The following is a 14,097-nucleotide window of genomic DNA, read 5'->3' as shown; positions in this document are numbered from 1 at the left end:
CTTCTTCTGCCGCGTTGAGGAGGCTTGGCTGACTGCTCCATCGATTGCTTTGGCCTGGACATTTTCAGCCCAAATTGTGGCTGAATGTTGAATTTGCAGCCGAAAAGACTACACTGCATATTTTGATGGTCGCAATTTCAAGTGAGAATCTGACAGCACGGAGACGCTTCCATACACGACCTCGCACAACTCCTGACTGACCACTGCAAACATTTCACATCAAATGAACAGAACAAAGAAACAACATTTATTGTCTTTTTCAAAGGGGGAAGCACACGCGAGACCTTCCGCATCTTCTTTGCGATCAACACATGCGCGGCCTCCGTCACCAAGCACATCTTGGTGTTATCGAAAGTGTTTTCCTTTGCTTTTTGGTCTGTGAGCTTCTAAGCAACAGCCGGTATGAAGTACTGCAGGGACGCGTCCTGGTGGAGCAGGATGAGATGGAGCACCCTCTGGTGGACGATGTCTGCATGACAGATGAAGGAAAGGCTACTTCGTCATTGGGCACTCCTCTTTCCGCTTTCAATTCAGTGGAAATGACATTCATGCCTTCCTTCCAATTTCTACTACAAAACATTTTCAAATTGCGCTCGAAGAGCCGCGAGATATCAGGTGTGTCACGTGATGAACGCCCGCGTGGGCTGAGGCTGCACTTACTGCACATGGCCCTGCTGGGGTTGACCTGCTGACCCAACAGGAACTGCTGCAGCTTCTTGATGTCCACGCGGGCCTGCGCCACGGCATCCGCGTCACGAGGCTGCCGCGATCTGCCTTCTTGGGAGTCGTGCTGACCTGCAGGCAGAAAGGAGGTCAAATTGGGGTCACGTGACCGCAGCCTGATTCCCGCTGGCGGTTTTACCCCATTGAGGGCATCCCAGGTCTTTGAAGTGAGTGGTGACGGACACGAGGTCAGTTTCGATCTTCAGGGTCATCTCGCCACTCAGGTTGGCCTCCACCACCTGACGCATGCACACACACGCTCGGTAAGAAGGCCGTCAGTTCCTGCGCGTGTGCAGCAATGGTTGTGAGGTTGTTGCTTGGCACCAGGAAGTTGGAGAGGTTCTTCATCCTGTCCACCACGTTCTTCATGGTCTTGAGAGGCGGCAGGAAGACGCTGACCTGACAAACACACAACAGGTCACATGGCACGCCAGGGCCGCCACGTGCATGAGCAACACAAGGTCGGGCGGGCTCACGTCAAAGTCGGGCACGCTGGGCTCTTTGAAATCGTGCCACAGTCGTCGAGGGATGACGTCCACGGGGACGTCGTGTGTCACCACGCGGCTGATGCTGGACATGGTGGGCTGCACGGGCGGGAAGTCACATGTCACTGGCGTGAAGATGTCACTACCTGGAGCTAACCAAGTCAATTATTACAATTCAAGGCTGGCTCATTTTGGGCTGAAAAATATCTCATTTTTCAACTTTTGTTGCTGCCAAACAGTTGCCGCTTCCAGTATGGAAACTATGCAAACTTTGACAAAAAAATGCGCAACTGAGGCAATTTGGAAACGTTTTCCTGCATTAATGTTGTTTGCTTTGCGACAGACTGACTGACCAACTCGGCGGCGACGGTGAGGCAGGGGCAGTGCTTCTTGGTCAGCTTGACTTTGACGCTTTTGGCGTTTTGGACAGTCTTGAGAGCGCGGAAGATGTTCTCCGGCGTCACCTCCAGACAAATCTCATTGTCCTGGGAGCTCACGCCCTCCATCTGGTACTCGTCAAAGATGTTGGCCTGGGGGGAGGACCAGAAGTATGAGTGCATCAGAAAAAAAAAGGGTGGCGACTGGGTGGAGGCTACCTGCGCCAGCTCGCACCACATGGCCACGCCTCCATTTGCCACTTTGCCGGAGTGGACAAAGAAAAGATGATCAGGTGTCAGACGTAGCGCACACGTCTTGGTCAGCTTGGAGATGGTGCTCACCACTCCTGCAACAACAACAAACAGTTTACAGAAGAGAAAGGTGAACAGATGGTGTTGTGGCGTCCTCTATTCTATTGTGATGACTTTTGAGAATGGGCTCGTTTGGACTCTTTCCTGACCTAGCAAAAAGCACATTAACTGCCCTTCGTTTTTTTTTTTTGCAACAGACCTCTGACATACTCAACTGTTAACACATTTTGAGTGGACTTTAAGGCGTTAATTGAAGTGAAACGTCACGTCAGCGCGAGTGAGAAGCAAACTTGCTCATTAGCCTCCACACTTACGAGTGAAATGGTTGAGACAAGCCACGTCGACAATCTTCCCGCGAAACTTCATGGTGAGCTCGCACTCCAAAATGTCCAAGACGTCAACTTCAAGCGGCGACAATGTTGCACTTGTTGCCAACTCAATTTGTTTTGACTTGGCGCCTCATCGCGTTTCGTCCCGGTCCGCCGCTTCAAAACTCCGCCGGAAACGGAAACATAAGCGCGTGCCAAGTGACGCCACCGGTGTCCATCTTGCGTTGCCACTCCTGCGTAAGTAAATCACGTTCTTCGCGGCGTTATTTTCTTTCTCTGATGCGAAAACGCCACCGTGTGAACCAAGGAGCGCTACAATAACATTTCATGGGAAAGAATGTGTTTTAAAATGCTCTCTTCAAGGTACACTCAGAGATGATTATTAGAGATTATATTGTGCTGGGTCAACTTTGAAAGCTTTTGTGGACAATCACATAAGCGGTTTGTTTCTTACTGCCTAAAACTTCCTTGATGTCTACTGTTTGCATTAAACGTAACTGTGCGTGCAGACAACACTGATGAAGTCTGTAAAAAAAAACGGACTAGACACTCAGTGGCTCTCGTGAGTGTCCACATGAGGGCGCTCTCTCCTAAACCTTTTGAGTTGGGCGGGATGTTCAAGTGCAAACGTGCTCAGTTGAGTAGGTGCACATAAACACTCAACATGCGTGTGCGTGTTCTCATCAAGTTTTAATTTTTGCAACACACTCTCACTCACAGACACACATGACATCACGTGACCATTTTCATTTTTCGTTATTTTCTAATCAGTTTTGACGCCAATCCTTCTCGACGTCGATGAAGCAGAAGGACATTAAACATCAAAGCGTTTGGAGGTCAAAGGTTGACTCGCCGGAATGTGACCCCATGATCACATGACACTTTCATCGTCGATCCACACTTCTCGTCGGCGCCAGCGGGTCCGCCATTACGTAAAACATCATAGGAGTTGGCAAAAGTCGAAACATTATTGTGAGGTGAATGAAGCTCTTTCTTCTGTAGAAATTCTCCGGAGGTTCTTTTTTTTCCTCTCAAGTTTTCCAGGCACTATTGAGAAGTTCTTTTCCGTGCGGCCTCAGCTCTCCTCCCGTCCTTCGTCCGTTGTTCCTCCCTCGCGAAGGAGGCGAGTCAGGATATGGAGGAGGCGTCGATGGACATCTCGGCTTCCTCCTCGTCCTCGTGGGTCCACGCCGCCGGACTCGGAACATTCCTGCACCGCCCTCTGCAGCTCCACCTGCTCCAACGTGGAAGGAGAACATGTTAAGCAAGAAGATGATGGAGAAGAACAACAGAGGAGGAGAAGAAGCACATCCACCTGTAGGGGGAGCCCCGCTTTGGCGCCGAGCAGCGTGGGAGAAAACCACAGCCTGAAGATCTTCTCGCAAATCACCTGACCAACGACAACGACAACGTCGCCTTTTTGTTAGCACCAATCATTTTCATTCCACATTCATCAGACTGGAGGACCGATCGTTTTGCACGCGACGACGGATGGGCGATGATCGACCTGCAAGTTGGTGTTGGCGCGCTGTCGGCGACAGCGTCGCGCGGCGAGGTCACACGAGGACACGCAGTCAAAGAAGTTGCAGTCGGCGTCGCTGCTGCACTTCTGGTCCAGGATCTCCTCCATCTTGGGCTGGAAGAAGGCCATGTCCACATCGATGGCCACCACCTGAGCGAGCGACGGCACACGTCAGCGTCGCAACAACAAATTGCATGCACATGCTGTCGCTCTTCTCAAATGTAGGAAGAAGCAGTTGAGTACCAACAAAATGATCAGTGCCATCGAACAGCAGGGAAAGTGTGAATTTGGGGAATGTATGAAATAGTTGCTGAGATGTCCCGGATGCCAAGACCCAAAAAAGTGATGTCCGAGGCGTTCTAATTATCTTCAGCATTGGCACAACAACAAGAAGAAGAAGCAGAAGACAAAGAAGAATGCTGACGGTGAGATCGTTCCTGATGGCAAAGTTCTCGGGCTTGACGTCACACAGATGCACTTTGTGCGTGAAGTCGCGGTCGAAGTGTTGCACCATGTCCAGGAAGCTGAGCGCGATGCGATGGACCTTGTGCCGGGCGGCCCCCGGCCAAGCCCCCCCCGCCACCACCTGCTCCTGGTCCAAAGAGAAGATGTTCTGGTCCCAAGCGTGGCCGGCCGACAACGACTCCACGGCGTAGAAGTGTCCGCAGGAACCCAACACCTTGGACACGTGCGCGCTCAGGTCCTGCAGAACTCTGCGCCAGGAACAAGACGAGATGAGAAAGGTCAAAAGGTGGGTGGGTCGGACTCGGGGGGGCTTTGCAGCGGAGCACCTGAGGAAGGTGTACTCGTCCTGCTGCAGGAGCGACCACAACGATGTCAGCTCGCCTCGCGAGTAAATCATCTTGTCCGACGAGCGCAGCTTGACCAGCGAGTCGACGCCTTCGATGATGTCATCCTCTTCCCCCTCGGCCAATCCCAGCCAGCTACGGACCTGACCGCATATATTAACACACGCAGATTGGACCTGTTGATTTTTAAAAAAAATTTTTTCCTGGTTCTGATCCAGGAACAGCTCCGTTGCGGTCCACGTACCTCCAGCGTGGCGGAGAGGAGGACGTCCAGAGGAGACGAGTCCTCTGCTGCGTCCTGCTGCCAGGAGACAAAAACCAGTTTAGCGTCGTGGACCACTTGCTCCTCCTCCTCCTCCTCCTCTTCTTGTCCTACCCGGTAGTCGAGAGCTGCGAGGGGCTGGTAGGAGGACAAGTTCTCCAACTTGGACTTGAGGATGACGGGCCGTCCCCTCCAGCGGACTTCCATCACCTTCTTGCCGTTGCGATAGTAGAGACAGCGCTTGTACTCCACCAGGCCGCCCACGCACAAATCGCCGCACATGTCGCCCGCCGCCGAGCCCGCCGCAAAGTCTCCGCACTGAGCCGCAAAAACAAAGAAGCATCACGGCGCGCCAGCAGCTGGAACAGCTCACGGCCAAACTATAGGTGGCGGGTCTTTTTTTTTTTAAAAATTATTCTTTCTTGATTTTTTTTTTTGCCAGGAGCTCCAAATTGATGTTTCGCACGCCGCTTCATGGCAGTCCAGTTCCGTTGATTGGAAGACGTAATTCACTTTGAGTTTATCGAAGGTCGCCACAGTGGTGCTACAAGTCAGGCCATTAAGTCAAGTGTGCAGGAATGTCTGGAGGCGCACGTCAGGGGAAGGAAAGGGAAAATGTTCCCAGTCTGCTTCAATCATCCCTCACGGGAAAAAAGACGGGAAACCCCCCAGCGGGACTTTTCCCCGTCTTGGTGGTTGTTACGTGAAGCTGGAAGGCCGAGCACGTCCGTGGCAATCCACCAATCGGGTTTCAGACGTGCGCTATTGGGTTGGCGCCGAGCGATGTTTTCCGAGCGCTTGAGGGCGGTCCCGGCGGGGTCCGCCGCACTCCATCATGGGGAGGCATGAAGACGCATGAAACGTGCGCCATAAATAGTCTGGAATGTCCGAGACGTGCACGGGCGCAGCAAAGGAAGATGCAGCTGCTGCTCTTCCGCCCGCGATGCACAAACGACCGCCGCACATTATCTCGGCGTTCCCGATAGAGACGGCACACCGCTTCATTTGGACAATTCCCAATCGTTCGGTCTTATTTGAGGACCAAAAGTAGCAAGTTGAACAAAGGTGCAAGGAAAGCTGACAAAGAGCGACAGGGTGACACAAAAGTGGATCGATTGCTTTCAATTGCGCAACAAGCAAAGGCGAGAAAAACAAAATAGTTGCCGTCTTGGCTTTTCTCTCGTCTTCAGTCATGAAATCCTTTTTCAGTCCAAAATCTGACAAAAAAGAAACATGTCAAGCAGAGCAGATATTTCCTTGACGCAACAACAGACGAGCGTCAGAAATGGTTTTGGTGGAAAATAATTTCCACAAAAAAACGCAACAGGAGTGATGCCGATTTACCACATGGCCTTTTGACATCACACATATGCGTCACGCGCCTCAACTTGTCCCACATCGGCCGGCATGTCGACGAGACGAGTCGAGTTTCTCCAGACGGGACTCACCAGGCGGCGCAGGATCTCCTTGCTGGCGGCGTCGGAGCAAGCGTCAGACAGGAAGTCGGCGTGGAGCAGAAGCAGGAGGCCGCTGAGGAGCAACCACGACGCCAACCAGGCCAGCAGCAGTGCCAAGGTCACGCGTCGACAGCGGACGCGAACGGGCAACATGGCGGCACGGCCGTTGCCGCTCTCGATGGCCGCTTTGCGATTCTGCAACAGGGATGCGAGCAGCGGTCAGAAAAAGGAAGCGAGACGGAGCCCGTGTCCGGGAAACACGCGAGACCTCTCGGTGGACCATTTTTCAACATGTTCGGAAGGTGACAGAAAAAAGTGATGGATGACAAAAAACATTTGGAACAAAATGTGCGTTATCTTTCAACATGCATCAACTTGTTCTTGTGACCGATGCGTGTGAGCTCGACTTAATTGCTTGACTTTTTTTTGGGGCGGGGCGGGGGGGACCTCAGTCACCCAGTTCGCTCCGTTTCTATTGTTTTAGGTTTTGCGCCAGTCAATCAAAATATGACTTTGGCGCCATCTTGTGGGGTCTTGGTGCCAAGTTACACTGTTGAGAGTTGAGGCGTTTAGTAAACATCATTTAGTAAACATCTAGAGGCAATTCAGACCCTTTTTTTTTGGGGGGGGGGGTCTGATTTTTGCGGCCCGCCAAAAGTAAAAGAACATTACACGAATGTGCGACGGGCCAGTCGTTTACAAGCTCAACGCGACTTGTCAACAACGCTGCTTTTGTCCGCTCAAAGCCAAACTCCGACGTGATACACATGGGAGCGGTCCAAAGAGAAGCCGGCGCTCCGAGAGGCCATAGCGTGGACATCGGCTCTTAGCGAGACCACAAATAGAACCAGAACCACAACCAGTAGCAAAAACAAGCGAAATCCGGACGTCGGAGGACGTTTGTCATCAAGTCAACGTGGACGACAAGTTTTCTTCATCTTCTGGTGCTGACCAGGGTTCCAAGAAGACGACTGAAGGGGTTGGGGATGTTCTGCCACTTGACACGATGGGTCGTGATGCCAGAGGGAGAAAAATGACAACCGGGAGGAGTTGTCGGGTCGTGACCTCCCCCAAGGCATTCGGGGCAAACCGTGAAGATCTGTGATCTCAAGGTTCACGTTCATCAACATCCCCAACAGTCCTGACCGGTCAATCCACTTGTCATCACGTCAAAAGAAAATATCAAGCGCACCACGCCATGTATTCCATCTTGGAAAAGACAACATGTGAAAATTCCACTTTTTGGTCTGCCCTGGATCGTCGCGGCAAGTTGCGATCCTTCTTGCGAAATGTGCAGCAGCAGCAATTTCCTGCTCAGGTCCAAAATTCCCGAGAACATTTGAGGGAGACCGCCCAGTGGTTCTGCCCCCTCCCTACCCACAACAACTTGGTTTGAAGATGCTCCCACAGGTTGAAATGGAATTTTGCCCTCAGTGTAGACTGTTAGGCTACGTTGGAATGCTGCAGCTTCCCTTTCCCGTGCGCGTGTACGCACATGCATGTTTGCTTGCGCATGCTCAGGCACGCCTTGTCCTCCCTGCAGCTGCTTTGCGGAATTTACTGCTCTTTGACGCCCCCACACGGCAGGTGGAGGCTTCGTGCGTGTGCGCGCGTGTGCGTGTTCGTGTGTAATGATCTTGAGGAAGCCAAGCCCCCTGGGAACACGTACCCCACAGTACCTCCCCCTTCTCGTTATCGTTGCCTTTGTCCACACTGAACTAATGTGAACTTATCACTCCAACATTTGTGACCTCCCGAAAGCATGCCAAGCGCCACAAACACAAACACAAACACGTCTGCTGTGCAACTTTGCTGAACGTATCTTGTCGGCTTTTCTTCTCCTTGCTCTGAGCACAGAAAATGAAGCAGAAAAAAAATGCGTGATGGCGTTTTGGCCTCGCAGATGCTGGTCCGAACTCGACGCAAGCAACTTGAACAGTTTTGCGGCAACAGATGTTCCTCCGCTACCGGCTTAATGACAAACATGTGGACTACAGCAAACACGAACATTTGTCCATCGTTTGGTCTGATGGCCATTTTGAAGCCAAGATGACAAGTTGATGCCGAAGAAATGCCGCAGTGCCTTGATGATTGCAAATCCCTTTGGTGACAAAAAGGCAGAAGAAATGACGGTGGAAACCAGAAAAACAAACATCATCGATTCTCAAAGTTGTGAAGTGCTTAATAGCATACTTTGATGAGGGACAGACAACTTTTCCTTCCGGAAATCTTCATTTTAATCAACTTTAATACGCTTCCAATTAAGTGATTGTATTTAATAATGTTCATAAAGGTGGAGTTAAAAAAACAGAACAATGCGTATTTAATGTGTCGTCCACACGCGAACCTTAACCTCGTCCCGACTTGAGCACACAATAATTGACAACGCGGCTGACCAATCACAGAACCGACCGATAGAAGTCAACCAACGGGAACACCGGAAGTCCGGCAGGGGGCGATGCCGAGTGACTTAGGACGAAAGTTTGAAGTGCTGTGAAAAGACGATGCCAAACACAACCATAACCGGACATTAAGCTTTCAAAGTAAGAGCTAAATAATTTGTTGCCACAAAATTTTATTTTAATTTGAAAGTACAAAACGGATATTGAGCACGATTAGTTGAAGTCTTGCATGTAGGCGTTTGTGCGCAGAAAGTAGGTGCAATGTCGCTGTTTGGGAGCAGTTAAACATCCACAAAGTCCGCCCTGAACGCAACAAAGACGCAAAATGGCGGCGGAAGCGCTCAAGTACTTCACGCTCGACGACATCGCCGAGCACAACTCCGTCAAGTCCACTTGGATCGTCATACAACACAAGGTCTATGACGTCACCGGGTTCCTCGAGGAGGTGAGCGACCGCCGACGCTACAACACAACAAAACAATAACATACTGACAGACGTAAGACAACAACCCCACAATGTCAAAAGTTGCACCAAAAATTCCACAATTAGACGAGTCCAACTGCAAACCGACAAGGTCGACAACACGACCAGTGAAAAGTAACTTGGTAATGTTGCCGATTACTTGACATCAAAAGTAAGTAACTGATATGCTTGATTTGAAATGTAACTAAGTTACATTACAAGTCACTGTACCGGTTACATTCAGCAGTTGCCGACAAGCCCACTTAACATAATGAAGCTAGATAACACTTTGTCAACAGCACAGAAAGTGCAACACACCTTCATTTTTGTTCCATGTATACAAGTGAGGGGAAAACAGTGTTTAAAAAATAAAGTATATATTTTAGGGTTTACTGGCATCACCGAACACTTCAAGATCACTACAATTACACAAACACACCTAACAACCCTTCAGAAACACAACAACATGCAAACAAATATACAACCACTACACAACATGGAGAACACAACAATTGCAACGGCGGCAACAATAAGAATACAACAAGACGGTTACAACAACACAACCATAACAACGAACTAGAACAATCAGAACAACACAAGTCCAAGAACACAGCTGCTGCAAGTGGAAGGATTTGCTGCTCGCTCGAGGTCGCTCGAGGCGGCGTCAGCGAGCGCCATTCATCATTATTTCGTGTTTGGATAAGCGTTATCAAAGCAAGCGTTTTTACGAGGTGCTCAAGGTCCACGCGTGTGCGTTGGCAGCACCCGGGCGGCGAGGAGGTCCTGAGGGAGCACGCCGGCGGCGACGCCACCGAGAGCTTCGAGGACGTCGGACACTCCAGCGACGCCCGCGCCATCGCCCAACAGATGCTCATCGGGGAGCTACACCCGGTACGACCGCCGCTCGCACACGCGTGGCAAGAACGCTAATGTGATGCTGTGTTTTGTGCGTGTTTGTTTGTTTGTTGTGTGTGCGCACAGGATGACCGAGAGAAATTGACCAAACCTTCGGTAAGTTTGCCAGAAATTGACATCATCATGATCACATGGGGCTGGCTGCTAAGACTTGAGCATCAAAATCGGAAGTCCAATTGGAATCGATTTTTCCCATTCTCTCCTGAAAAAAAAAAAAAGATCTTTAATAGATGGAACATTTTGAATTTGAATTCATTTCAATGTAAGATGAGCGCTCTTTCTTGTCCGCTGGTTGAGTATATTTACAGTGGGTGTTTCAATTTACTTTATTAATTTATTTTTGGGAGTGGGTGTGGTGTCTTTTTGACAAAATCTTTTTGAGTAGTTGCCGTTTTTTGTGCTCACCTCATTGCAAAGTATTACTTTGGCGCCATCTTGAAAGCTTCATTTTAACGCTCTGCTGCCATCTTGTGGCTGGGATAGGCAATTGCAAAGCTTTTTGGGTGGCCATCGCTTGTGGAATTTGGCTGTTTGTGGCAGGAAGTTACAAAAACAAACTGGAATTAACCAATCCTAAACATTGTGATGACATCATCAGGTGTGTGATGATGATAATGATGAAGCACTGCATTTGTTTTCCAGGAAAGTCTGGCAACGACTTTGGATGAGGAGACAAGGTACATGCACACACACGCTCACACGTACACACACATCTGCGCACTTGACCTTGTTTGTTGTTGTCAGCTGGTGGCCTAACTGGTTGATTCCGGCGGCGGCGGCAGCCATCGTCACGCTGATGTATCGCATGTACACGGCCGAGAGCGAGCTGTGACGCCTTCCTGTGATTTGGCGGCGTGCTTCCATGATGTCGCCATCACGTACGGCGGCGATGGAATTAGCTCCAGTTTGCTTGTGTGTGATGTCACACTTGGAATCGTGTAGGAGGCGTGGCTTCACTCCTGCTGTCTCAAACATGGCTGCCGCAACGCTGCGATCAGAAGAAATCAAATCAATCATTAATTTTTTTTTTTGCTTTGAATCAACACATCAAAGTATTGTATTTTTTTTTTCAAACCTGGTTCCAGATTTATTTTCTCCCCGGCGCACCCGCCACGCACCCCTTTTCCCGGTTTTTCATATATTAGAAGGGTGTGTCACATTTGCAGATTTTAGCCCTGCTGTTGATATCTTGCTGATGGTGACCCAAACGTTGAGTTGAACACAAAATTATTATTGCGCCATCTTGTGGAAGCGGATTGCCAAAGCCTCGTAACTGGAAAAAACCCTCGTAAGTCAGGGCAGGCAGGATGGAGCACTTCGAACTTGCCAACTGGTGGTGCCGTTGCAGCACACTTGACAATTTGCAATCTTTAATCGACGTGACTTTGAAAACAAATGAATGTTGGTGTGACGTCAGTGTTGACTTGTCGTGACGCACTTGGAGGTGCCGTTACATAAGATGACCGCTGGACGTTTGCCTTCGAGTGCAACTTGATTACCATTCCTGATGATGTTACCTGATGTTTGTGCTGTTCAATTTTTTCAATAAACGTCAATGATCTGCCTTTGAAAAGAAAACATTTTCCCCACAGAGTTTGAGTTTATTTCTTTGCGTGTGTGAGACCATTTTTGTGACGCTTTTAGCCGTCTATTTTGACACCTTCCATGTGGCCCAAAGCCCAATGACGAAATCTCTTCCTTTAAAAAGGTCAACCAGAACCTCCAGAAAATTCACCTTGACTCATGTTTGTTTGTTCAAGTGCAACTTGATTTAGCTCATGCGTTACGTAATGATGGCGTATGCATGACGTCAGTGATTTGGTGTGCTTTTGTAAACAATCCCGCTCACGTCATAGCCAACGTACATGTAAAAAACGCTTGCGCTTTTTTTTGTGCTACGTGGGTCTACCTCGCGTATTGCCCGGAGATGGCTTGGATAGGCGCCAGCATGAGGAGAAGCTGATCGGATATTGGCTTTAAAGAAATTGTTCAAGCGACTGACGTGTTTTGGAATCATTGTTCACCATCAAGTCTTTTCCCCCTCTCAGAATCTGTGGGCGTGTCTGCTGAACGCTCAGAAATCACGCCGAGGTTAGCTGTCAATCAAATAGCACGACACGGAGCATCTTTGAGATGCCGACACAAAAATGTCTTTGGGCGCGTGCAGGAAAAGTGTGTGCAGCAACGGCGAATGTGCGGCCCTCAAATGTTCAGTCGTCAGTCTTTGCACTTTTTCGGAAGTTCTCGAAAAACATCACGTCTCATCGTCTCATGTTGGGAGCAAGAAATTTTACTGGAGTCAAATTCTTCAAGGCTTTCAGTGACTTCCTGTTAGGATTCTTTCTTTCAGGTCAAAGTGCTTGTGCCCAAGTGCGTAAAAGTTGTGTTGCGCTTGATATGTTGCTCACGTGACAGCAGGTGTGCGGTGGGGGGGCTTTGGGTGGGGGAGGTCAGCGAGGGGCGTCCCCTCCCCTATACAAGCAGGCCCCAGCGCGGACTCTGACCGGCAGCAGCACACTGAGGACTGAGGGCCGGCCTGGCAGGCTGAGTCATGTCCCGGTCCGGATCAGCGTCGCCGCTCAAGGCCGGGATGGACCACGAACCGGATCCCGACGACCAACTGGACGACGAGCAGGACGCGCGCCAGCTGGAGCGGCGCATGAACGACAGGCGACGGGCCCGCTCGCTGCCCGCCTGCCCGGCCTCGCTGCTGCTGGCCGCCGTGTCCGGGAGCGAGCGACGCAAGCGGGTCCAGTTCGCGGACTCGCTCGGTCTGAGTCTGGCCAGCGTCAAACACTTCAGCGCGCTCGATGAGCCCCGAGTGCCCACCAAAGTGTTTTCTAGACACACCGGGTGCCCAGCGGCGGCGGGGGCGCGGCACTCGAACCCCGACACGGAGCCTGCGGGGGGACGGCGCCTGGTGCCCTGCTTCTCCGAACCCGCGGACCCGGACTCTCGGCTTCGGCTGCTGCGCGTGTGCCTGGAGCGGCTGTCCGTCACGCATTTCGACGTGCGTGGCCACGTGCGCGTGCTGAGCGGGAACGCGCGCGGCGAGGTGGGCGTGCGCTACACGTTCAACGAGTGGCTGTCGCACGTGGACGCGCAGGCCCTGCTTCTGGACGCGCAATTACCGGGCGGTAGGGGCGCGCGCTACGGCTTCACCGTCTACACGCCTCCCGAGATGGAGCCCGGCGCCGCCGTGCATCTGGCCGTCTACTTCCGCTCCGACCAGGGCGACTTCTGGGACAACAACGACGGCCGAAACTACACGCTGCGTTACCACGCCGACAGCTGAGCGCGCCGCCAACAGAAAGTGACGTTTTCCTCTCGAGGTCAAAGCATTGGGCGCGCATGTGCTGGTCGAGGACAAGTCACGATACCAGTTCAAGGTACACGACTTCAAGTAGTGCTCAATTCATTTTTCATCCCATTGGGCAACGGTCTGTGTGCGCGAGTGCAACGTGAGACCACTGGGGTCAATTGAAAGGCCCAACGACTCTCTTCCTACTTTGCCATTCTTAATTGGAACATGTAACCCGCTCTGACTACATTTCAACTTCTTCTTCTTCGTATAACATCACTTTGAGGAAATGAAAAGACTCTCTCACTTGTGCAGTTCTTCAAAGAAACCCAGCATGCATGTTTCAAGCTGTTAGGGTGCCATTGCCTCTTGCTGTTTACTGTCAAACTCAAGCCAATTAAATTTGTCTGACTCTTCTTCTCGCTGCTTCCATTTGTTTCAGTAGAGCTCAGCGTTGCCGCCGTGCTGTGGCACAACCCGGTACTACACGTAAGAAAAAAGATCAGTGAAAGTCGACATTTCTGCAGCGTCATCAAAACATGACAGAAAAGGTTTTCCCACCGCCCTTTTTTTTAGCAAATCTCATTTTTTTTGTTGTCCAATTTCGTTTTGTATTTTGGAACTTTCTTCTTCTTCTTAGAATACAATTTGGTTCTCATTTGTTAGTGATGCGACACCCCCCAAAAGCAAACATTGGCAAAAAAAGTTTTATTTGGAGTGAAATGAGATAAAGTTGCAAA

General features: G+C 50.6%; 4 protein-coding genes across 5 annotated transcripts; 2 read left to right on the top strand and 2 right to left on the bottom strand.

Moving 5' to 3' along the window:
• Positions 1–226: 226 nt before the first annotated feature.
• On the bottom strand, positions 227–2,383 carry hus1 (HUS1 checkpoint clamp component). The gene is made up of 8 exons (XM_088283140.1): positions 2,212–2,383; positions 1,805–1,932; positions 1,562–1,738; positions 1,200–1,307; positions 1,048–1,122; positions 863–962; positions 661–795; positions 227–469 (listed from the first exon to the last, which is right to left on the bottom strand). Exons 1-8 carry the CDS (start codon positions 2,261–2,263, stop codon positions 387–389), a joined length of 858 nt encoding a protein of 285 aa, XP_088139266.1. The 5' UTR covers positions 2,264–2,383; the 3' UTR covers positions 227–386.
• A 514-nt stretch (positions 2,384–2,897) lies between these two features.
• On the bottom strand, positions 2,898–13,805 carry dipk1c (divergent protein kinase domain 1C). Of its 2 annotated transcripts, XM_088282572.1 has the most exons (11): positions 13,665–13,801; positions 10,462–11,044; positions 10,148–10,258; positions 6,268–6,471; positions 4,934–5,137; positions 4,802–4,858; positions 4,540–4,700; positions 4,173–4,461; positions 3,734–3,898; positions 3,542–3,616; positions 2,898–3,460 (listed from the first exon to the last, which is right to left on the bottom strand). In XM_088282572.1, the coding sequence occupies exons 4-11, from the start codon at positions 6,427–6,429 to the stop codon at positions 3,302–3,304; spliced, it is 1,272 nt and encodes a 423-aa protein (XP_088138698.1). In that variant the 5' UTR covers positions 6,430–6,471; positions 10,148–10,258; positions 10,462–11,044; positions 13,665–13,801; the 3' UTR covers positions 2,898–3,301. The 2 variants fall into 2 exon arrangements, 1 of the variants encoding a protein (XP_088138698.1); XR_015839872.1 differs by lacking the exon at positions 2,898–3,460 and having other exon boundaries at positions 3,537–3,616; positions 3,992–4,461; positions 13,665–13,805.
• cyb5a (cytochrome b5 type A (microsomal)) lies at positions 8,816–11,636 on the top strand. Its single transcript, XM_088282574.1, has 5 exons — positions 8,816–9,123; positions 9,904–10,032; positions 10,123–10,152; positions 10,699–10,733; positions 10,801–11,636. The coding sequence occupies exons 1-5, from the start codon at positions 9,004–9,006 to the stop codon at positions 10,886–10,888; spliced, it is 402 nt and encodes a 133-aa protein (XP_088138700.1). The 5' UTR covers positions 8,816–9,003; the 3' UTR covers positions 10,889–11,636.
• Positions 12,527–13,773, top strand: ppp1r3g (protein phosphatase 1 regulatory subunit 3G). Its single transcript, XM_088282573.1, has one exon. The coding sequence runs from the start codon at positions 12,608–12,610 to the stop codon at positions 13,349–13,351; it is 744 nt and encodes a 247-aa protein (XP_088138699.1). The 5' UTR covers positions 12,527–12,607; the 3' UTR covers positions 13,352–13,773.
• Positions 13,806–14,097: the final 292 nt, after the last annotated feature.

Source organism: Idiotropiscis lumnitzeri, chromosome 19 (genome assembly GCF_059441095.1).
Source record: "Idiotropiscis lumnitzeri isolate Australia: NSW breed Sydney's pygmy pipehorse chromosome 19, RoL_Ilum_1.0, whole genome shotgun sequence".
Lineage (NCBI taxonomy): Eukaryota > Metazoa > Chordata > Actinopteri > Syngnathiformes > Syngnathidae > Idiotropiscis > Idiotropiscis lumnitzeri.
This window is presented reverse-complemented; position numbering and strand designations above follow the sequence as displayed.

Coding starts and splice junctions, on each gene's coding strand:
- hus1 (XM_088283140.1), bottom strand. CDS start 2,263: ATGAAGTTTCGCGGGAAGATTGTCGACGTGGCTTGTCTCAACCATTTC. Junction 1,739..1,804: donor TGTGGTGCGAGCTGGCGCAG/GTAGCCTCCACC, acceptor TCCTCCCCCCAG/GCCAACATCTTTGACGAGTA. Junction 1,123..1,199: donor CCAGCGTGCCCGACTTTGAC/GTGAGCCCGCCC, acceptor TGTGTTTGTCAG/GTCAGCGTCTTCCTGCCGCC.
- cyb5a (XM_088282574.1), top strand. CDS start 9,004: ATGGCGGCGGAAGCGCTCAAGTACTTCACGCTCGACGACATCGCCGAG. Junction 10,033..10,122: donor TCATCGGGGAGCTACACCCG/GTACGACCGCCG, acceptor GTGTGCGCACAG/GATGACCGAGAGAAATTGAC. Junction 10,153..10,698: donor AGAAATTGACCAAACCTTCG/GTAAGTTTGCCA, acceptor TTTGTTTTCCAG/GAAAGTCTGGCAACGACTTT.
- ppp1r3g (XM_088282573.1), top strand. CDS start 12,608: ATGTCCCGGTCCGGATCAGCGTCGCCGCTCAAGGCCGGGATGGACCAC.
- dipk1c (XM_088282572.1), bottom strand. CDS start 6,429: ATGTTGCCCGTTCGCGTCCGCTGTCGACGCGTGACCTTGGCACTGCTG. Junction 4,462..4,539: donor GACGAGTACACCTTCCTCAG/GTGCTCCGCTGC, acceptor TTCCTGGCGCAG/AGTTCTGCAGGACCTGAGCG. Junction 3,899..4,172: donor CCATCAGGAACGATCTCACC/GTCAGCATTCTT, acceptor TCGCTCGCTCAG/GTGGTGGCCATCGATGTGGA.